General features: G+C 44.7%; 1 protein-coding gene across 9 annotated transcripts in view; it reads left to right on the top strand.

The window, feature by feature from the left end:
- LOC130290327 (distal membrane-arm assembly complex protein 2-like) overlaps positions 1–23,580 on the top strand; it is a 61,863-nt gene that overhangs the window by 14,681 nt on the left and 23,602 nt on the right. For 4 of the 9 annotated variants that reach the window (XM_056537808.1, XM_056537810.1, XM_056537809.1 and 1 more), the window contains exons 3-6: positions 7,668–7,748; positions 14,023–14,162; positions 16,605–16,767; positions 19,028–19,222. In XM_056537808.1, coding sequence (XP_056393783.1) covers positions 7,668–7,748; positions 14,023–14,162; positions 16,605–16,767; positions 19,028–19,205 — 562 coding nt within the window. In that variant the 3' untranslated portion in view covers positions 19,206–19,222. Of the gene's footprint in view, positions 1–7,667; positions 7,749–14,022; positions 14,163–16,604; positions 16,768–19,027; positions 19,223–19,610; positions 19,635–19,671; positions 19,926–23,580 lie in introns of those variants that run through there. The other 5 variants (XM_056537811.1, XM_056537800.1, XM_056537803.1 and 2 more) reach the window with 5 other exon arrangements.

Genomic DNA, 23,580 nt, shown 5'->3' on the forward strand with positions numbered 1-23,580 from the left:
TCAGTAAGTGTATTAACCCTTTAGGTGTTTCACAGGAATAGCAGCAAAGTGAAGGAGAAAATTCAAAATCTTCATTTTTTACACTCGCATGTTCTTGTAGACCCAATTTTTGAATTTTTGCAAGGGGTAAAAAGGAGAAAATTTTTACTTGTATTTGAAACCCAATTTCTCTCGAGTAAGCACATACCTCATATGTCTATGTAAAGTGTTCGGCGGGCCCAGTAGAGGGCTCAGAAGGGAAGGAGCGTCAAATGGTTTTTGGGGGGCATGTCACCTTTAGGAAGCCCCTATGGTGCCAGAACAGCAAAAAAAAAACACATGGCATACCATATTGGAAACTAGACCCCTCGGGGAACATAACAAGGGGTAATGTGAACCTTAATACCCTACAGGTGTTTCACGACTTTTGCATATGTGAAATTTTTTATTTTTTTTTACCTAAAATGCTTGGTTTCCCAAAATTTTTACATTTTTAAAAAGGGTAATAGCAGAAAACACCCCCCAAAATTTTAAGCCCAATTACTCCCGATTCAGAAAACACCCCATATGGGGGTGAAAAGTGCTCTGCTGGCGCACTACAGGTCTCAGAAGAGAAGGAGTCACATTTGGCTTTTTGAAAGCAAATTTTGCTCTGGGGGCATGCCGCATTTAGGAAGCCCCTATGGTGCCACGACAGCAAAAAAAACCCCCACATGGCATACCATTTTGGAAACTAGACCCCTCGGGGAACGTAACAAGGGGTTAAGTGAACCTTTATACCCCACAGGTGTTTCATGACTTTTGTATATGTAAAAAAAAAATTTTTTTTTTTACCTAAAATGCTTGTTTTCCCAAAAATTTTACATTTTTAAAAAGGGTAATAGCAGAAAATACCCCACAAAATTTGAAGCCCAATTTCTCCCGAGTACAGCGATACCCCATATGTGACCCTAAACTGTTGCCTTGAAATACGACAGGGCTCCAAAGTGAGAGCGCCATGCGCATTTGAGGCCTAAATTAGGGACTTGCATAGGGGTGGACATAGGGGTATTCTACGCCAGTGATTCCCAAACAGGGTGCCTCCAGCTATTGTAAAACTCCCAGCATGCCTGGACAGTCAGTGGCTATCTGGCAATACTGGGAGTAGTTGTTTTGCATTAGCTGGAGGCTCCGTTCTGGAAACAGTGGCGTACCAGACGTTTTTCATTTTTATTGGGGAGGGGAGGGGGGCTGTGTAGGGGTATGTGTATATGTAGTGTTTTTTACTTTTTATTTTATTTTGTGGTAGTGTAGTGTAGTGTTTTTAGGGTACAGTCGCACGGGCTGGGGGTTCACAGTAGTTTCTCGCTGGCAGTTTGAGCTGCGACAGAAAATTTGCCGCAGCTCAAACTTGCAGCCGGATACTTACTGTAATCCTCCGCCCATGTGAGTGTACCCTGTACGTTCACATTGGGGGGGGAAACATCCAGCTGTTGCAAAACTACAACTCCCAGCATGTACGGTCTATCAGTGCATGCTGGGAGTTGTTGTTTTGCAACAGCTGGAGACACACAAGTTGTGAAACACCGAGTTTGGTAACAAACTCAGTGTTTTGCAACCAGTGTGCCTTCAGCTGTTGCAAAATCTACAACCCCCAGCATGTACTGACAGCGGAAGGGCATGCTGGGTCTTGTAGGTATGCAACAGCCGGAGGCATACTACATTGGCTGGGGATGCTGGGGATTGTAGTTATGCAACAGCTGGAGACACACTGGTTTAATACTTAACTCAGTGTGCCTTCAGCTGTTGCAAAACTACAACTCTCAGCAGTCACCGACAGCCAACGGGCATGCTGGGAGTTGTAGTTATGCAACCACCAGATGCACCACTACAACTCCCAGCATGCACTTTAGCTGATTGTGCAAGCTGGGAGTTGTAGTTACACAACAGCTGAAGGTACACTTTTCCATAGAAAGAATGTGCCTCCAGCTGTTGCAAAACTACAGCTCCCAGCATGCCCTTGTTGCATGCTGGGAGCTGTTGCTAAGCAACAGCAGGAGGCTGTCACTCACCTTCAACTGCTGCTCCACGATGCCGCCGCACAGGTCAGTCCCTCGCCGCCTTCGCTCCTGGGGCCCCGATCCCAACAGGGACGCCGGGGATCGGGGTCCCCAGCACCGGGGGTCTTCTTCCCGCTCACGTCCTCCGGAAGAGGGGCGGAGCGGGTTGCGGGAGTGACACCCGCAGCAGGCGCCCTGATTGGTCGGCCGGTAATCCGGCCGACGAATCAGGGCGATCGTGAGGTGGCACCAGTGCCACCTCACTCCTGCAGACTCTGGCTGTTCGGGGCCGTCTCTGACGGCCCCGATCAGCCAGTAATTCCGGGTCATCGGGTCACTGGAGACCCGATTGACCCGGAATCCGCCGCAGATCGCTGGACTGAATTGTCCAGCGATCTGCGGCAATCGCCGACATGGGGGGACATAATGACCCCCCTGGGCGATATGCCGGGATGCCTGCTGAACGATTTCAGCAGGCATCCGGCTCCGGCTCCCCTCCGGCTAGCGGTGGGGGCCGGAAATGCTCAGGGCGTATCCATACGCCCTCGGTCCTTAAGGACTTGGAAACGGGGGCGTATGGATACGCCCTATGTCCTTAAGGGGTTAAGTGTTCACTTTACTTTTTTTGAGCAGTGTATGTTTAAAATGTAATAGAAAAAACGGCAACTAGGTGGCTCTGTTGCACAATTAATACAGTGAGTTTGGTCTCTTCCCGGTCTGGCAGGAATCCAAACTCAGGAAGTGCTTCTGGCTGCACTGAGTTTGATTGACAGCTGCACAGAAAGTGAAAGCTCCACAGATTCTCACAGAAAGCTGCACATACTAAAAGCTGCAGGAGAGCCTCACTGATAGTAACACGGACTGAAACATGCACAGAGCCTGAGGTCTTCTATTCATCAGAGCGCTGCAACCATGTGAGGGTGGAAGTGGTCCCCCAGCAGGCTTCAGTGCGGTCATGCCTGCTGGGAAACATCCACTTTCTCCTACTGGGAAATTGCACTATGTGAGCAAGAATAAAGGTATGATACACAGCTTTTTAAACCTCTGAATTATGGCAGGACAGGTACTTATTTGGTGACAGGTACTTTTGGTGACAGGTACTTTTTAAAGGGGTATTTCAGGAACTAAACCTATAGCCCATCCTTTCCCTCTCATCAACCTATTTATTGTCTAAATATAATTAATTAGCTATATAGAACATATAAAATATAAAAATGTGTATCGGCGCTTAGATAGGGAATAAAATAAAACACACACTTACTGTGATCCTGATGTGTATCTTACACAAGACCACTGACAGGAATGAAAGTGTTGTCTCCACTTAAAAAGAGAAAAATACATATCATTGTCCACTATACCGGTAGATAAACAAAGTAATGTACATATACCTCCTAACAAGTACCGTATTTTCAGGCGTATAAGACGACTGGGCGTATAAGATGACCCCCAACTTTTACAGTTAAAATATAGAGTTTGAGATATATAACAAATATCCAAGAGAGCAGCACAACCAAAGAGTGAAGAGGTGCCAGCGGCGGGGAGCACGGTTCAGACTAGTCACACATCCAAGGTAGTAAACCGCAGCATTCAGAGGATAAGGTGCAAAATGAAGTGAATTATTCCATACTAACACTGAGCAACGTTTCAGCTGCCATGCAGCCTTTTTCAAGCATGTTTGAGATATATTCGCCGTATAAGACTACCCCTCTACCGCGATACTGTACCTTATCCTTGTTCCCCCACACTAGGTAGGCAGCATAGTTCCCCCACATTAGGTTGGCAGTATTGTTCCCCCACATTAGGTTGGCAGTATAGTTCCCCCACATTAGGTAGGCAGTATAGTTCCCCAAATTAGGTTGGCAGTATAGTTCCCCAAATTAGGTTGTCAACATAGTTCCCCACATTAGGTTATCAGCATAGTTCCCCCATATTAAGCTGGCAGTATAGTTCCCCCTATTAGGTTGTCAGCATAGTTCCCCACATTAGGTTGGCAGTATAGTCCCCCACATTAGGTTATCAGCATAGTTCCCCACATTAGGTTGTCAGCATAGTTCCCCCACATTAAGCTGGCAGTATAGTTCCCCACATTAGGTTGTCAGCATAGTTCCCCACATTAGGTTGTCAGCATAGTTCCCCACATAAGGTTGTCAGCATAGTTCCCCACATTAGGTTGTCAGCATAGTTCCCCACATTAGGTTGGCAGTATAGTTCCCCACATTAGGTTGTCAGCACAGTTCCCCCACATTAGGCTGGCAGTATAGTTCCCCCACATTAGGTTGGCAGTATAGTTCCCCACATTAGGTTGTCAGCATAGTTCCCCACATTAGGTTGGCAGTATAGTCCCCCACATTAGGTTATCAGCATAGTTCCCCACATTAGGTTGTCAGCATAGTTCCCCCACATTAAGCTGGCAGTATAGTTCCCCACATTAGGTTGTCAGCATAGTTCCCCACATTAGGTTGGCAGTATAGTTCCCCACATTAGGTTGTCAGCACAGTTCCCCCACATTAGGCTGGCAGTATAGTTCCCCCACATTAGGTTGGCAGTATAGTTCCCCACATTAGGTTGTCAGCACAGTTTCCCCACATTAGGTTGTCAGCATAGTTCCCCCACATTAGGTTGGCAGTATAGTTCCCCCACATTAGGTTGTCAGCATAGTTCCCCACATTAGGTTGTCAGCATAGTTCCCCCACATTAGGTTGTCAGCATAGTTCCCCCACATTAGGTTGTCAGCACAGTTCCCCCACATTAGGTTGGCAGCATAGTTCCCCCACATTAGGTTGGCAGTATAGTTCCCCCACATTAGGTTGTCAGCATAGTTCCCCCACATTAGGTTGGCAGTATAGTTCCCCCACATTAGGTTATCAGCATAGTTCCCCACATAAGGTTGTCAGCATAGTTCCCCACATTAGGTTGTCAGCATAGTTCCCCACATTAGGTTGTCAGCATAGTTCCCCACATTAGGTTGGCAGTATAGTTCCCCACATTAGGTTGTCAACATAGTTCCTCACATTAGGTTGTCAGCACAGTTCCCCCACATTAGGCTGGCATTATACTTCCCCCACATTTGGTTGGCAGTATAGTTCCCCACATTAAGTTGTCAGCACAGTTCCCCCACATTAGGTTGGCAGTATAGTTGCCCCACATAAGGTTGTAGTTCCCCCACATTAGGCTGGCAGTATAGTTCCCCACATTAGGTTGTAGTTCCCCCACATTAGGTAGGCAGCATAGTTTCCCCCACATTAGTTTGTAGTTCCCCCACATTAGGTAGGCAGTGGACCCCACAGACATACAGCCTTCAGCCATATACAGTGTATGGCTGGAGGCTGTATGTCTGTGTACTGCCCCACTTCAGTGCTCTTACCACCGCTCCTCTGGTCCGGGGTCACGATCTACTACTAGCAGTAGGTCCCGGGACCGGAGGAGCAGTAGTCATTGCACCGAAGATGACGTACAGCTGGTAACTTACCATGCCCGCGCCTCCTCGCTGCTCTGCTGTACTGTTGATATGGGCGCACGCACGGGACGTCAGTGACATCCCTGCGTACGCTACCTCCCGGTGGCCCCTGCATTTTTAAGGTTAACGCGGGCCCGCAGAAAGGTAACCGGGACATCCTTGTGTCCCAAAAAGATCTTTCGGGACACAGGGATGTCCCGAATGTGAGTTAATCCCGCCCGGGGTATGGATAATCCATACCCCAGGCATCCTGGCCTACTGCAGCACCTGGCGTATAAGACGACCCTCGACTTTTGAGAACATTTAACGGGGTTAAAAAGTCGTCTTATATGCCGGAAAATGCGATAACAAGAACTTCCAGCTCAACTTGCTCTTATACCATCCTATAGATCAAGTGTAAATTCCTTTTATAGGTACCCAGTACTGTTGTTTATTGGTGAAGCGCGGCTAAATTGAATAATATGCTCCTTTCTCACACGGTATAATGTGGAACTATATGGAAAACAGAAGAACGTATACTGATAACTATTCATTTCCTTCCACAAAAAAATATTCCAGCTGTCTGATCATATACAATCAAAATACTAATTACCTAAAACCTCCGTTGTGCTGTAGGTCAGTTTTGTCGGTAGTATGTAATTGTAGTATGTAGTTGCTCTCAGAGGCCATCATATATTGAAGGCAGCATCAACATACAATGCTTTTGTATGTCGGGGCCATCGCATAAATGGCGCAGACTGTTTCATCTGCCGCCGGATAGCCATTTAATGTGCCCCGCGTCACTCACCTGTCCCCGACGTTCCGGACCTTCCTCTTCATGCTCCGCTGCATGGCCGTCACTCTCCTTTGTCGTCATCACATTGCCGCACACGCCGTCCCGTCATCCAATAGGAGCGGTGTGCGCAGCGACGTGATGGCGGCGATGGAGAGCGGCGATCCAGGGCAGCGGTGATGGTCTGGAGAGGCGGGGACACGTGAGTATAACTTCATCCCTCAACATACCATTGGATTCAAGTAACGATGGTTCATTTGGAACAAATTACCATCATATGTTGAGGGATCACTGTACTTGAAAAAGCCTCAAGAGTCCGGAGTGTCAGCAAGCATAATAGTCGGGAGATGTGCCCCGGCCGGAAGCGTCTCACCAGCTTGCTGTACTGACTGTTGTTACGGAGCACCGTGACGTAGCGCTGTGAGTGACGTCACTACTAGAGGGGGGGGGGGGAGCGGCGCGAGGCCAAAATAGCATCTATTGCATTTAGGAAAGTTGCGCTTTCCTTTGTCAGAGATGAATTTCCCTTCTAGGTCTTGGTTATTTATACAAGTTCCGTGCTCTATCCTCTGGTTCTTGATATTGTTTAAATGTACAAGTTCAATTATCAAGCGGTTCTCATAAGCCATTATACCTTGTATATCCATAGATGACCGCAGTATCTGCATAAAAAAAGTCCAATAACCGCATTAAAAAAAAATGCACACTGTGAACTGTGTCTAAGTAGAGAAAATCCTGGAATGATCTATATTCATATATGGACAAAACATAAGTAATGTTGTTATATAGAAAAATATAGATAGGAGATATACAGTATTGCCCAACATAAGACAGCGTGGGGTATAACATATTTCAACACGTTCATTCCTGTCAGTGGTCTGAAAGACAAAGACCATGTGGTTCCTGCCCTGCTCTGAGGAGTCATTCTCCCTTTACTGCTGAGAACTGGGAGGTGTTTGCAGCTTCAGCCAAGCACACACTGGACTTATCTCTGCTGCTCAAAGCAGGAGGGTGGGGGCTGCTCTCAGAGAGCGAGCTGGCTGTCAGATCTGCAATGATTGTTGGGGATGTAGCAAAGGGAAGAGAAGGATGGCAAAGAATATCAAGCAGCCAGAGAAGACAACAGAGGCAACAGGAGCCACGTATACCAGACAGAATGGTTTACAGGGAACATATGAAGGTAGTGTGGTGGCTTTGGGGTATATATATATATATATATATATATATATATATATATATATATATGTATATAATATTATATGTACCCCTTTAAATTTACACAGAGTACTTAACTAGTGGTCAACCAGTTGAAAGTTAGAGAAGGACCAATGTAAATTGCAGCAATGGCTACCAAAGTAATCAACAGGGAAACCAATGTATTTCATCATTATATTGACAGTTTTTTTGTTTTGTTTTTTAGGCGCGCTTATTTTACAGAAGGATTGTATGGAAAAATTGCTGCCGCTGCTCACTTGATCCTAGAGCAGAAGGGAGGTGTGAGGTATGGTACCTGCTGAAATCATGTATATCACAGGAAAATAAGTACTTTTCTTCCATGTTTGTGGAATAACTGCGGCCATGTTTACATCACATCATACTGTATACATTGGATTTTTATGTCAGGAAGGTGCCACTGTACACGCATACAACAGAATTTCCCCCTTCTCTTCTATAGTTACCAATATATCCTCAATGTGCCTTGTAACTGTTACCCAACTTTTCCCATACAGCCTGGTTTCACTGTTTTGGCTTTGTTGCTGAACTGGACTCCTGTAAATATGCTTAGCACAGTGTTTTCCAAACAGTGCGTCTCCAGCTGTTGCAAAACTACAACTTCCAGCATGCCTGGACAGCCTTAGGTTGTAGTTTTGTAACAGCTGGAGATGCACTGTTTGGAAACATTGGCTTAGCTCATACACTGGTAGCTTTGACAAACGTGATGTGAACAGGACCTTAATTAATTATTGGAAGGGGATCCAGGCATGCTGGGAGTTGTAGTTTTGCAACAGCTGGAGACACACTGTTTGGGATCAATGGCTTAGCACGTACACTGGGACTTTCATTAAAGGGGTACTCCGGTGGAATTTTTTTTTTTTTTTTTATTAACTGGTGCCAGAAAGTTAAACAGATTTGTAAATTATGAATTCGAGTAGAAGACAGAGATGGTGCACATCTACAATCTTGTATAATGATCTGATTGCTTCTCAGCATAATATCAAAAACTAACAGGTTGTTAGTATACATTTTTGATCAAAAAGTACAAGCCCACTCGCCACGTCAAGGCCACCTATTCAGAGTGGGTCCCTAACGTCCCTAGCATAAAATGGCGCAGCACCAGGCGGCGACCACGACCGCCGCGACACAGGTGCCCACGGGGGGGAGGGAGCGACCCACTGGCAGAGCGGCCCCAATGCCTCTCAAACCAGTCTATTGGCCGCACCCCCCCCCCCGCAGACACAGCGCCACGGCAGCAACGGACGCCGCCCCGGCACCACACCAGTGTGAACAAGGTGTAATAGTTCACTTACCATGCTCTCCCAGTCAGACTGGGAGGCTGCTAGGAGTGAAATGGCCCTAGTGTGGCTAATTACCACCTATATAGGTTTGGGCTGAGGGGGTGGGGAAGAGTGCAGACACATGTTCAAAAAGAAAAAATTACTTTGTAAATTACTTCTATTAAAAAATCTTAATCCTTCCAGTACTTAGCTGCTGAATATTAGCTACAGAGGAAATTATGTTCTTTTACGAACACAGAGCTCTCTGCTGACATCATGACCACAGTGCTCTCTGCTGGCATCTCTGTCCATTTTAGGAACTGTCCAGAGCAGCATATGTTTTCAATGGGGATTTTCTCCTACTCTGGACAGTTCTTAAAATGGACAGAGATGTCAGCAGAGAGCACTGTGCTCATGATGTCAGCAGAGAGCTCTGTATTCAGCAGCTAATAAGTACTGGAAGGATTAAGATTTTTTAAATATAAGTAACTTACAAATCTGTTTAACTTTCTGGCACCAGTTGAGTAAAAAAAATAAAGTTTTCCACCGGAGTACCCCTTTTTATTTTTTATTTTTTTTAAAAAAACTGGTACCAGAACGTTAAACAGATTTGTAAATTACTTCTATTTAAAAATCTTAATTCTTAAGCTGCTATATGCTCCACAGAAAGTTATTTTATTTTTGAATTTCTTTTCAGTCTGACCACAGTGCTCTCTGCTGACACCTCTGACCATGTCAGGAACTGTCCAGAGTAGGAGAAAATCCTCATAGCAAACCTCTCCTGCTCAGGACAGTTCCTGACCCGGACAGAGGTGTCAGCAGAGAGCACTGTGGTCAAACTGAAAATAAATACGGCAGCTTATAAGTACTGGAAGGGTTAAGATTTTTAAATAGAAGTAATTTACAAATCTGTTTTAACTTTCTGGCACCAGTTGATTTAAAAAAAAAAAAAAAAATTGTTTTTCACCGGAGTACCCCTTTTAAATATAGGAAGGGGATCGTTCTTTGGTGGCAGCACGTCACCCCATGTGCTACAGACAATAATGGAGGGGCATCAAATGTTTGTGCACCGCTCATTCCTAATAATCGCCCCGTGTAAGGGCTTCTTTCAGCTGAGAGCTGATTGACTTGTACAAGGTGGATCGCGCCCATATCAGGCAAGAATATTTACCATACAGAAATAAATGGCTGTATAATCTAAAAATTCTAAATCAGGTCATACACTGTGTCAGGTGGGTGGGAGGGTGGGATGTTTTCTAATCTTTTTGCTGATAATCTATTATACGTCATTTTATAATTGCGTGCTGTCATTTGTTATGCTTGCTTATCTTAAATAATAACAATCTGATTTAAACAAACAAACCATGTGCTATACAATTAAAACTATTTAAAACCAAGCACAAACAGTACTTGATACTACCTGGTTCAGCCCAAGTTTGGGTTAGGACCCCAACCAACTGGGCAAATTTCATGCACTAAGTAACACTTCCCTGTGTAATAGCAAACAATAATAACCTGGTATACAATGCATCCAAAAAGTTTTAGGACCCTTTGCATTTTGTTTACATGATGTTATGTTGCGGTCTTGTGCTGGTGTTTATGCAAAATAAGAAAAAAATCAAGTTTTTCCCTATAATTCTGCACTCATTACTCCATAATGACAAAGTAACCATCGAATGTAACAAATATTTACTAATTTATTGAAGAATAAAAACTAAAATATTGTGAATTCGGGTAGAATACAGACATAGCGCACATCTACAATCTTGCACAATGATCCAATTGCTTCTCAGTGTAATATCAAAAACTAACAGGTTGTTGTTATACATTTTTGATCAAAAAGTACAAGCCCACTCGCCACGTCAAGGCCACCTATTTAGAGTGGGTCCCTAACGTCCCTAGCATAAAATGGCGTAGCACTGGGCGGCGACCACCACAGCCGCGACACCAGTGCCCACGGGGGGAATGACCAATTGGCAGAGCGCCCCCAATGCCACTCAAACCAGTCTATGGGTCGCACCTCCCCGCAGACACGGCGCCACGGCAGCAACGGAAGCCGCAAAATATTGTATTGACAATAATACAATAAATGTATTTCATTTTAGCGCAAGACTAATGTATGTATAGGGAATAAAGCAATTAATATGGCAATCAATTTGTCAGGATTACACAAATCCATGTAGCGAGTTGGAGCACAATGTGTATTGCTGCACCTCACCCAGCTTCATCAGGCACCTTACACATATTACATTATGCAAATGTGGACAAAATTATTGGTACTTCTCCATTAGTGAGAGAAATAAACCACAAGGCTCCCTGAAATAGCTTAGTGTACCTGTTGTTAACAAAAACATGTGATATAATGTAGATTATATTATATGTATATTTGTAATATACATTATTTAAATTTTTTTTTTACAATTTTGTCCCTACAGCTATTGCCTGTGTGTCTCTGTGAGGAGACCAAATACAGGAAGTGAGGGTAGGACAAGCAGGGCTCTGTACACTGAGGACAAGCAGGGCTCTGTACACTGAGGACAAGCAGGGCTCTGTACACTGAGGACAAGCAGGGCTCTGTACACTGAGGACAAGCAGGGCTCTGTACACTGAGGACAAGCAGGGCTCTGTACACTGAGGACAAGCAGGGCTCTGTACACTGAGGGCAAGCAGGGCTCTGTACACTGAGGGCAAGCAGGGCTCTGTACACTGAGGACAAGCGGGGCTCTGTACACTGAGGACAAGCGGGGCTCTGTACACTGAGGACAAGCGGGGCTCTGTACACTGAGGACAAGCGGGGCTCTGTACACTGAGGACAAGCGGGGCTCTGTACACTGAGGACAAGCGGGGCTCTGTACACTGAGGACAAGCGGGGCTCTGTACACTGAGGACAAGCGGGGCTCTGTACACTGAGGACAAGCGGGGCTCTGTACACTGAGGACAAGCCGGGCTCGGTACACTGAGGACAAGCCGGGCTCGGTACACTGAGGACAAGCGGGGCTCTGTACACTGAGGACAAGCGGGGCTCTGTACACTGAGGACAAGCGGGGCTCTGTACACTGAGGACAAGCGGGGCTCTGTACACTGAGGACAAGCGGGGCTCTGTACACTGAGGACAAGCGGGGCTCGGTACACTGAGGACAAGCGGGGCTCGGTACACTGAGGACAAGCGGGGCTCGGTACACTTAGGCTCTGTGATATGCCCCTGAAGCCAGAATCCCTCCACAGATCCCTGCTTGTCCTCAGTGTACAGAACCCTGCTTCTCCTGACCTCACTTCCTGTATTTGGACTCCACACAGAGAACCACAGACAATAGCTGCAGGAACAGCATTTTTTCACCGAAAAATATAAAAAAAATGTAATTATTGTATATTACATATATACATATAATAGTATTATCTACATTACATAAAAAGTTTTTATTAGCGACAGGTACACTTTAAAACTAACAAAAGAAAAAAACAAAAATGAAACTTGTCTGGACACAAATGATGGTACCCGAACCTCATATTACAATGTTCTTTGGACTAGGATACCAACAATTTTGTCCACATCTTTATCATTGTTTGATATTACATAGGGAAGCATTACGTAGTTCATGGGATTTTCCCAGTGAGTGGGGGTCCTACCTCGAACACAGGTTGGACCAGGTAGCATCAAGTTCTTTTTTTGCAATGTTTTAATATTATACATACATACTGTTTATTATAGGAAGTGCCCCCTGGATTGCAGATATACCATATAAGGTATCTGTCTGCTCATTTTAAAGAGTACCTGTCACCAAACTAAACTTTTAATATATTGTTCCTTATGTAATTATAAGACACTTTGCCATTTACTTGCTGTTAAAATTCTCAACCTTTTTATGTTTTTAATATGATTGAAAAAAATTGCCAGTAGGTGGCTCTGTTCTGTTCCCTGCCGCATGTCAAACAGTTAGTTTGGTCTCCTCCCGGCCTGGCAGGAGACCAAACTCAGGAAGTGCGTGCAGGGTATGGTAAGGCACAGCTCTCACAGGCTTCAGTGATGTCGCACCTGCTGGGGAACACCCACTTTCTCCTGACGGGAGCTCACACAATGTGAGCAAGGGGAAAGGTATAATACAACTTTTTAAAGCTCGAAAAAATTTTAAGGCCAGAAGGGGTGTTCGGAGTAGTTAGGGAATATAATCTGAGTTAGTGTAGAAAATATGGTTTGATGACAGGTTCTCTTTAAGGTGCTTTATGCTGCAGTGTTTTATATTGCAGTGTTTCCTAATCTGTGGTTCTCATACTGTGGCAAAACTACAACTCCCAATATGCCCTGAGTGTTGTAGTTCTGTCGCAGCTGGAGGACCACAGGTTGAGGAACATTACCTTAAAAAGGGTATCTAAGTTCTCACTTTTTTATTCACATGTTTGTTTGTGAGCAAAACTGGGTTGCAACCAAAGAGGCCATTTTGATACATTTTACGTACCACATTAATTGTAACTCTACTTTTTAAGAGTCCTGAACTGAAAATCTGCCTTGTTATGCAGTAAATAGGGAGTGGGGATGTAAGGCTGGGTTCACACCACGTTTTCTTAAATACGGTTCCCGTATACGGTTTGGAGGAGGGGGGCGGGGCTTAATCGCAGCGCCCGCACTCAGCCGTATTCGGGAACCGTATTTAATGCAAGTCTATGAGCCGACCGGAGTGAACCGCAGCCTCCGGTCGGCTTCGTTTTCGGCTGTATGCGGTTTCCCGACCGCAGGCAAAAACGTGGTTGACCGCATTTTTGCCTGCGGTCGGGAAACCGCATACGGCCGAAAACGAAGCCGACCGGAGGCTGCGGTTCACTCCGGTCGGCTCATAGACTTGCATTAAATACGGTTCCCGAATACGGCTGAGTGCGGGCGCCGCGATTAAGCCCCCCCTCCTCCAAACCGTATACAGGAACCGTATTTAAGAAAACGTGGTGTGAACCCAGCCTTAGGTGAGTTTCATCAGTATGAGAATCCTGGATGGCAACTGTAAGGCTAAAACAGACCCTAAACAGGTTGGAGCACAACTGACACCACAGGGTCCCGGCGGATCTTATTAACTTGAATGGGGTCCATGAGGTGTCCGCTATTTTAGGGTAGTTGAGCGAAGTAAAAAATACTGGATATGCAATACCCGTCCTTCTGAGGGACAGACGGACCGACCGACAGAGCTCTCCTAACTGGAGCACCACGCCTGTGTGAACTTAACCTTAGATGACAACTGTATGAATTGTAATGACAGCTATATTGGTTGCTATGTCTCCGGCTCTCTTCTGCAGGTTCAAAGGTCACACTGAGTGGTTTCGGCCAAACCATAAAGGGCGCTACTTCTGGGACTTCCTGCAGTACAAGAATGTTCCTATAGAGTGTGTGGACTTGAGCGGAAGCATGGCAACCTACATGGGCTTGAGCAACTTAGGTGAGAGGACAAACCGACCCATAACCCGGTACTTCTTTTTAGGGAGTGAAAAGACAGCTAAATACTGTATAATCTTATTAATCATCATATATTGAAAGGTTCTACATCTCTCTAATATTTCAATTCATCATTATTAGCAAGATATCTGCTTGCTGTCAGTGAATGGAAACATTCTGAAATCATACAAGATGATACCTTTTCACTGGATTTGCCCAATAAGACTTTTGTTTGCTGTTAGCGTTGGCATTCCGAGGCGGGCAGCGTGTCCTGATTTTATCAAATACATATATATCCTTAAAAAAAATAATAAATAATATATATATATATATGTATATATATATATACAGCAACAGAAGAATGCAGCAGCACACTGCCAGCACAAGGATATAGGTGAAACATGAACATGCAGATAAAACATGGAGAGCTATACAGCTATGGTGTAATAGATGCAAATGTGAAACTATGAAATAGTGAGGCACTTAGCTCGCAAATTTGTCTCCGCCGGCGGTCAAATAGCTTGGACCGTCCCACCGCGATAAGGTGGCCTCATTGGGACGGATCCTACACTGTGAATATGCCTCTGTGTGAACAGTTCAGTAAGCATGGCAGGGTCTGGAACATCCAAGACACCTTATATACACACCTGATAGAGGTGGGTGGGGTGCAAGGCCAACATGGAGGTAGCCACTCCCCCGTATGTGCAATACAGACAAAGAATAAGTCAGCCAGCACTTTAGTTGATACCAAACTATTATATGGACCTGGCCTACAGGTGCACGCTACTAGGCTAGATATACAGCAACAGAAGAATGCAGCAGCACACTGCCAGCACGAAGATATGGGTGAAACATGAATATGCAGATAAAACATGGAGCGCTATACAGCTATGGTGTAATAGATGCAAATGTGAAACTATGAAATAGTGAGGCACTTAGCTCGCAAATTTGTCTCCGCCGAGTATAAGCCTACCCGAATATAAGCCGAGGCCCCTAATTTCACCCCAAAAACCCAGGAAAAGTTATTGACTCGACTATAAGCCTAGGGTGGGAAATACATAATCCCCCCCCCCCTGTCATCATCCCCCCTGTCATCATCCAGACCCCCGTCATCATCCCCCTTCATCATCACCGCCTGTCAATCCCTTCATCAGTGGTCTTCAACCTGTGGACCTCCAGATGTTGCAAAACTACAACTCCCAGCATGCCCGGACAGCCATTGGCTGTCCGGGCATGCTGGGAGTTGTAGTTTTGAAACACCTGGAGGTCTGCAGGTTGAAGACCACTGTGGCCTTTGTCATCATCCAGACCCCCCCCTTTAGTTTTCTACTCACCTCCCCTCGGTGGGAAGGAAGGGTGAGCTGGTCCGGGCCATCTATGCTGCAGGGACCGTCCGGTGGGGATGGTTAGTCATTGCGGGCTGTCCATCTTCACCGGGAGGCCCTTTACTCCGCTCCGGCCTCGAACTAGTGACGTTGCCTTGACGACAAGCACAGGGACGTTCATGTCCAGGGATGGATGTCCCTGTGCGTTGTCATCAAGGCAACGTCACTAGTCCGGGGCCGGGCCCGGAGCGGAGAAGAGAGCCTCCCGGTGAAGATGGACAGCCCGGAATGACTAACCCTCCCAACCGGACGGTCCCTGCAGCATAGATGGCCCGGACCAGCTCACCCTTCCTTCCCACCGAGGGGAGGTGAGTACAAAACTAAAGGGGGGGGGGGGGGGTCTGGATGATGACAAAGGCCACAGTGGTCTTCAACCTGCGGACCTCCATGTGTTTCAAAACTACAACTCCCAGCATGCCCGGACAGCCATTGGCTGTCCGGGCATGCTGGGAGTTGTATTTTTGCAACATCTGGAGGTCTGCAGGTTGAAGACCACTGATGAAGGGATTGACAGGCGGAGAGTTTACTCGAGTATGAGCCGAGGGGGGCGTTTTCAGCACAAAAAAAATCGTGCTGAAAAACTCGGCTTATACTCGAGTATATACGGTATATAAAACCTTAAAATAATGGAAAAATTGTTCAACATAAATAATTTTTATTTACTTATCCCGTACTCAAGATAGGGGATAGCTATGTCATCCCAATCTACAAAACAGAGGCCCCTTTAGAATATAGCAGTAGGACATGCAGGAGTGTCGCTGCTCCATTCATTCTCTATGGGAGCTGCCAGAAATAGCTGAGGATAGAGGATAACTTGTAATTGTGGGACGACCTGTTTAAGGTGTTTTGGTTTATTTAAATTATCAAATGGGAAAACAAATCTATCAATTAGAACATAACCTGTGATCAAACAAGGCTTTGTTACCCACTTCTTTATTTAGGGCGTCTGCCTTTTGTGTCCTGAAACGCCTTTGTAGACAGAAGGGAAATGGGAGGAGTGTATACTTTTGGGATTTGGTTGTGTGTAGGTTCTCTAACATCTCTTACTTTCTGCTGCACAGAGGGACTGCAGGAGTTGCGGGAGCTGAACCTCAGCCGCTGCCATTACATAGATGACTGGGCTTTAAGTCGACTGCATGTGTTTAAGGATTCCTTAGAAGTCCTGTCATTGGCTGGATGCCGTCAAGTGACAGAACGAGGGTTGGCCACCCTACATCATCTTCAGTAAGTGCTGTCTCCCTCCCCTCTTTTTTTTTTTTTTTTTTTGTTCCTTTTACTTAGTACAGCATTCAGTTAAAAATTTTGCAAAATTCAGGTCTCAATTTTTGCAACTTTTGGAGGGTTTAGTTTTTATGCAGTGCACTCTATTGTAAAAATGACATGTTTTCTTTATTCTGTGGTAACACCATTAAAATGATACCCATGTTTACATGCTTTTTATTTTTTTAAATAAAACTCAAACTTTTATTATTATGTTTAAAATGGCTCTATACTTACGTCTATAACTTTTTTTCATTTTTCCATATATACGGCGGTATGAGGACTAATTTTTCTGCGCCTTGATCTGTAGTTTTTATCGGTACCACCTTTGTGTATGTGACTTTTTGTTCACTTTTTATTTATTTACTTTTTTTAGGTTGTGACTAGAGATGAGCGAATTTACAGTAAATTCGATTCGTCACGAACTTCTCGGCTCGGCAGTTGATGACTTTTCCTGCATAAATTTGTTCAGCTTTCCGGTGCTCCGGTGGGCTGGAAAAGGTGGATACAGTCCTAGGAGACTCTTTCCTAATACTGTATCCACCTTTTCCAGCCCACCGGAGCACCTGAAAGCTGAACTCATTTATGCAGGAAAAGTCATCAACTGCCGAGCCGGAAAGTTTGTGACAAATCGAATTTACTGTAAATTCGCTCATCTCTAGTTGTGACATGCCGAAAAGGCAGCAATTTCGGACTTAAAAAATTTATTTTTTTACGTTGTTAACGGTACAGGATCATTAACATTATATTTTAATAGTTTGGACATTTATTCATGCTGCGATATCACATGTTTATTAAATTTTTTTACACTTTGTTAAATGGAAAAAAGGAGGGGTTTAAGTTTTACTGGGCAGGGGCCTATTCACATTTTATTAAAAAAAATTCTTTATTTACTTTCTTATTATGTCCCCATTGGGGACTATACATAGCAGTCGTTAGATTGCTATTACTATGCATATGCATAGCATTGATCAGTAATATCGGTGATCTATTGCTCTGGGCTGCTAGAAGGCAAACCAGGGCAGCAGATTGTCAGAGCTGCCGTGAGGCAGGTAAGGGGTCCTCCGGCAGCTATCCTGACTGATCAAACCTCCGTGATTTCACCACTGAGGGTCCAGTGCTCTCTGCTGACATCTCTGGCCATGTCAGTAGCTGTCCAGAGCATGCTGGGAGTTGTAGTTTTGCAACAGCTGGAGACATGCTGTTTGGAAAACACTGCTTTAGGGTAGGGTCACACAGAGTGCATCCACAGCGTATTTCACGCTATGGATGCGCCGACAGCAGTCGCAAAAGCGAGCTCCCTGCTGCGGCCGGGTAGTTCTGTGTGTCCGCTTGTAGTGACGGATTTCCTGTTTTTGTAGGAGATACAGGAGCAGACACACAGAGCTACCCGGCCGCAGCAGGGAGCTTGCTCCTGTGACTCCCATCGGGTGCATCCGCAGAGTAAAGTACGCTGCGAATGCGCTCCGTGTTACCTTACTCTTATTCAAATATCGACTGAACCTGTCAAATAATAAAATCTTATGGGGGATTCATGAATCTTCCCCAACAAATGATGTCAATCAAGAGAAAATCATACATGTTGGATTTCAACTGCCTGACTCTTTTGTTCTCAGAGAGGTAAACTGTGGCCAGAGATGTGTCCTCCTCCTCTCTTCATTGAGAACACATGAACGCTCAGTCATGCAGAGTGTTCATGTGTATAGGAAGATCAAGAGAGCTGTTCATTTGGGCAGCAGCAATTGAAGGTGTATGGGCAAAATGAAATGAACAAGCAAATAGGTGACTGCGGATCATGAAAGGAATACCAGGGGATGGGGCATTAACCACACACCACAAGACAAGTAAAAGTTAGCTGTTTTGTGCCGTAGTATTCTGAAATTATATATATATATATATATATATATATATATATAAAGCAACAGGAGAATATCTTTGGTTTTATATATATATATATATATATATATATATATATATATATATATATGTTTATGACAGAATACTAGGGCACAAAACACCTAACTTTTATTTGGCTTGTGGTGATGATAAATTGAACACTTGCTGCCAGGTTCCCTTACAGATGACGTGATCACTGGAGATCCCATCAATGAGATACTATGTGATCAGCTTATCAGGGGACCCTTCTACTAAAAACCTATTGCTTTTTTTTCTCTTCAGTTTACGGCTATTATTGGTGCATTTTAACGTGCAATTCTTTCCTCAGGAATTTGAAGCGTTTGGATCTATCAGACCTTCCTGCAGTCAACAATAAGGGACTGGTGCTGATCCTTCTGGAGGAGGTCCTGCCACACTGTGAGATTGTGGGCATTGAGTACACAGATGGGTTGCATTCAGAGGAGATGGTGGCCAGACCAGAGAGCATGAAATCACCTGGATCATAGAGAGCTCTGCTGCTAAGGTCAGAAGCTTTTGCATCAGTTAAAGGGGTACTCCAGCCCTAAGACATCTTATCCTCTGTCTGAAGCATAGGGGATATGATGTCTGATCGCGGGGGACCCCCACAATCTAGCATGCATTACCCACCTGTGAGCACTGCAGGAAGCTAAAGGGGCTCCAAGTCTTATGCCTCCCGATCACGGGGGCGGAGTATGGTGATGTCACGACTCCACCCCTTGTGACGTCACACCTCACCCCCTCAATGCAAGTCTATGGGAGGGGCGTGACGGAAGTCACGCCCCTCCCATAGACTTGCATTGAGGGGGCGGGGCGTGATGTCACACAGGGGCAGAGTCGGGACATCACGATACTCCATCCCGGTGGTCGGGAGGCATAAGACTTGGAGCCTCCAGAGTTTCCTGCAGTGCTCACAGGTGGGTAATGCATGCTAGATTGTGGGGGTCCCCCGCGATCAGACATCATATTCTTTGGATAGAGGATAAGATGTCTTAGGGCCAGAGTACCCCTTTAAGTCAAAGGCTGGATTCACACTAACCTAATACCAACATATTTTTATGTCCATATTATGGCCCAACCTAGGTCTAATGACCCAAACAGCTGTCAGTTCGGATCATCAGCCCCCCCATAGTCAGGAAAGGATAAGTGGCTGTAATAGCGACGTGATAATATGTCCATAATAGGCCAGTGTGAACCCAGCCAAGGGCGTGAGTCTGCATAAACCTAACATGTCTTTGCGTTACAGCTACTTAGTTTACATATTAAAGAGATCTTTATTTATAATGCATTTTTCACTGTTGAATCCTGTTTTGCAATTCGAACATAGAAGTGAATAAGGTTTGTAAATACATTGCTTATCTCCTTGGCGACACATGACGTAACGGTAGGACACTACTACCTGGGCATTGATTCAATGTGCAGTGCGGTTACTTCATGCTTGTGCTACAAGACTACGATCAGAACCGAAAATATGTTACACCAAACTGAGCCATTAAAATCATTGTTTATTTAAAACAGACATATTAAAATTACATAGGGGGAGATTTATCAAAAATGTACAGAGGAAAAGTTGCCCAGTTGCCCATAGCAACCAGATGCCTTCTTATATTTTTGACAAGGCCTCTGCAAAATGAAAGCAGCGATCTGATTGGTTGCTATGGACAACTGGGTAACTTTTCCTCTGCACAGGTTTTGATAAATCTCCTCCGTAGTGCATGAAATATGGCTGGCAAGATATACATATGAGGAGATACAAAATATGAAGTGGTCAGTATAGTGAACATACACAGAATATATAAAACACAAGTGCGGTATAGATAAAACCCACTCATAGAAGGGTCAGCATGTAACAAACAGAACAGGGAGGATAGAGAATTGTATACACTGACCCCAGTAAGGCTGCGTTCACACCACGTTTTTGCAGTACAGTTTCCCGTATCAGGTTTTTGATGAAAAACAGATTCCTCAAAACCGGACTAAACTGTATGAAAACGTGTGTACAAATTTGAACCCGTATACAGTTTAAAAAATGATGTCCGGTTGCATCCGCTTTTTAAAGAAAAAAAATATATATATACGTTTTTAACTTTTCACCCTATTATGAATAAAGTTTCACTTGTTTGATTGAAATTCCTAGAAAAAAAAAACTTTCGGTGCATTAGAGATGAGCGAACTTACAGTAATTCGATTTGTCACGAACTTCTCAGCTCGGCAGTTGCTGACTTTATCCTGCATAAATGAGTTCAGCTTTCAGGTGCTCCGGTGGCTGGAGACTCTCTCCTAGGACTCCATCTTTTCCAGCCACCGGAGCACCTGAAAGCTGAACTCATTTATGCAGGATAAAGTCAGCAACCGCCGAGCTGAGAAGTTTGCGACGAATCGAATTTACTGTAACTTCACTCATCTCTACTGCGCATGTGCAAAGCCAAAAACCAGATGGTGCAAACTGGATGGAACCGTAAGCACGGTCTACAGTTCCCATTGACTCCTATGTTAAGTTAAAAAAAAAAAACGTATACGGTTTCAATAGGTTTTTTCACTCTGACCAAAAACCGTGGTGGGCTACGGTTTTGGGTACGGGAAAAAAACGGACACAGCCGGATGCGTAGTTTTCAATGGAGAGTCAATGCATACGGTTTTCAATTCGGTTCCGTACGGTTTTTAAATTGAACACGTATACGGAAATTATTGCAAAAATGTGGTGCGAACCCAGCCTTACTTTCTCAAGATATTACACGAAAAAATATAATAAAGTACAATAAACACGCAGTAAACATGCAAGACCCACAAAGCATAAGTAAAGATACACCATACAGTCCCCTCCACAGACCCCTGACATGTGTTTCGCCAACCACTTTATCCAAGGGAGATGTTGAAACAAAGCACTGGGTTGTGTGTGTGTGTGTGTGTGTGTGTATATGTATATATATATATATATATATATATATATATATATATATATAGAGGCTGTGGAGTCCGCTCTCACTGAACATCCAGGTAGTTCACCTGTGCCCAGGACCGGCCGTTACCGCCCTCGGCCAAAAGTCCAATCAACAAAAGAAGAAGGTCCGGCACGTTAGGTGGTGGATAAAATAAGCTTTCCTTTATTCACAAATCTTGACACGATTCACATACAGAAAAAGGTCTGACGCGTTTCACCTACGTTGAGGCTTAATCGCAGTCTATGATTAAGCCTCAACGTAGGTGAAACGCGTCAGACCTTTTTCTGTATGTGAATCGTGTCAAGATTTGTGAATAAAGGAAAGCTTATTTTATCCACCACCTAACGTGCCGGACCTTCTTCTTTTGTTGATATATATATATGCACTGTGACCAATGAGCTTACTATTCGTCAGGTGAACAATGGATAACTATTCCTGATTAGAGAAGTATACACCCCTGTTCCTGCAGCTGATGAAATACCAATCAAAATAGGTGATGTCATCACATGGTGTGAATACCTGTATGTAAACACTGCCTCCATGTGCTCCCTCCCTAACGCCGACTGCCGTGTCACATGGTGTGTGTCATCATTTAGTACACGCCACACCTCCGCACTGCCGGCGCATAGATATGCACTAGTCTTATGTGCTCAGTCTCGGGGTGCCGGCTTTCTTCACGCCCTCACCGCTGGCGTCATCACAAGAATGTATTCTGTGCCCCGCCCCCTCTTGGCGCCTGTGAAATGTCTCTAAGTGCGGGGACATGTAGCAGCAGTGTCTATCTCTAATACAACTATCTCAAAGATTGCTAGTGCGTTAATGATGTTAAGGAGCAAGGTAAACGATTTCTAAAGAAAGAGCTAGTGCGTTATATGTGTGAATGGGGAAAAATTCATGCACTGATTATAATGAAAACAGAGGAGTATATATAATCAGAGGAATAGTAAGACAATAGTGTCAGATAGATCTCAAGAATATGTATAAAAAATAAATAGTATACATAAATAGTATTAAAATGAAATGAATTATCCTAGAGATCACATACAGACCAATCAATGAATAAAGTGACATGCTTAAAGGAGTACTCCGGTGGAAAACTTTTTTTTTTTTAAATTAACTGGTGCCACAAAGTTAAACAGATTTGTAAATTCAGGTAGAAGAAACAGACATGGTCGCACATCTACAATCTTGTATAATGATCTGATTGCTTCTCAGCATAATATCAAAAACTAACAGGTTGTTAGTATACATTTTTGATCGAAAGGTACAAGCCCACTCGCCACGTCAAGGCCACCTATTTAGAGTGGGTCCCTAACGTCCCTAGCATAAAATGGCGTAGCACTGGGCAGCGACCACCACCGCCGCGACACCAGTGCCCACAGGGGGAACAACCCACTGGCAGAGCGGCCCCAATGCCACTCAAACCAGTCCATGGGTCGCACCTCCCCACAGACACAGCGCCACGGCAGCAACGGACGCCGCACAGCACCACACCAGTGTGAACAAGGTGTAATAGCTCACTTACCATGCTCTCCCAGTCAGACTGGGAGGCTGCTAGGAAAGAAATGGCCCATGTGTAGCTAACTACTACTTATATAGGGTTGGGCTGAAGGGGTGAGGAAGAGTGCAGACACATGTTCAAACAAAAAAAAGGAGGGGATAGAAAACACAATGTGAATTCAGGTAGAAGACAGACCTGGTGCACATCTACAATCTTGTATAATGATCTGATTGCTTCTCAGCACAATATCAAAAACTAGCAGGTTGTTAGTATACATATTTGATCAAAAAGTACAAGCCCACTCGCCACGTCAAGGCCACCTATTTAGAGTGGGTCCCTAACGTCCCTAGCATAAAATGGCGTAGCACTGGGCAGCAACCACCACCGCCGCGACACCAGTGCCCACGGGGGGGAATGACC

The sequence above is a fragment of the Hyla sarda genome, chromosome 9, assembly GCF_029499605.1.
Source record: "Hyla sarda isolate aHylSar1 chromosome 9, aHylSar1.hap1, whole genome shotgun sequence".
In the NCBI taxonomy this organism is placed as follows: domain Eukaryota; kingdom Metazoa; phylum Chordata; class Amphibia; order Anura; family Hylidae; genus Hyla; species Hyla sarda.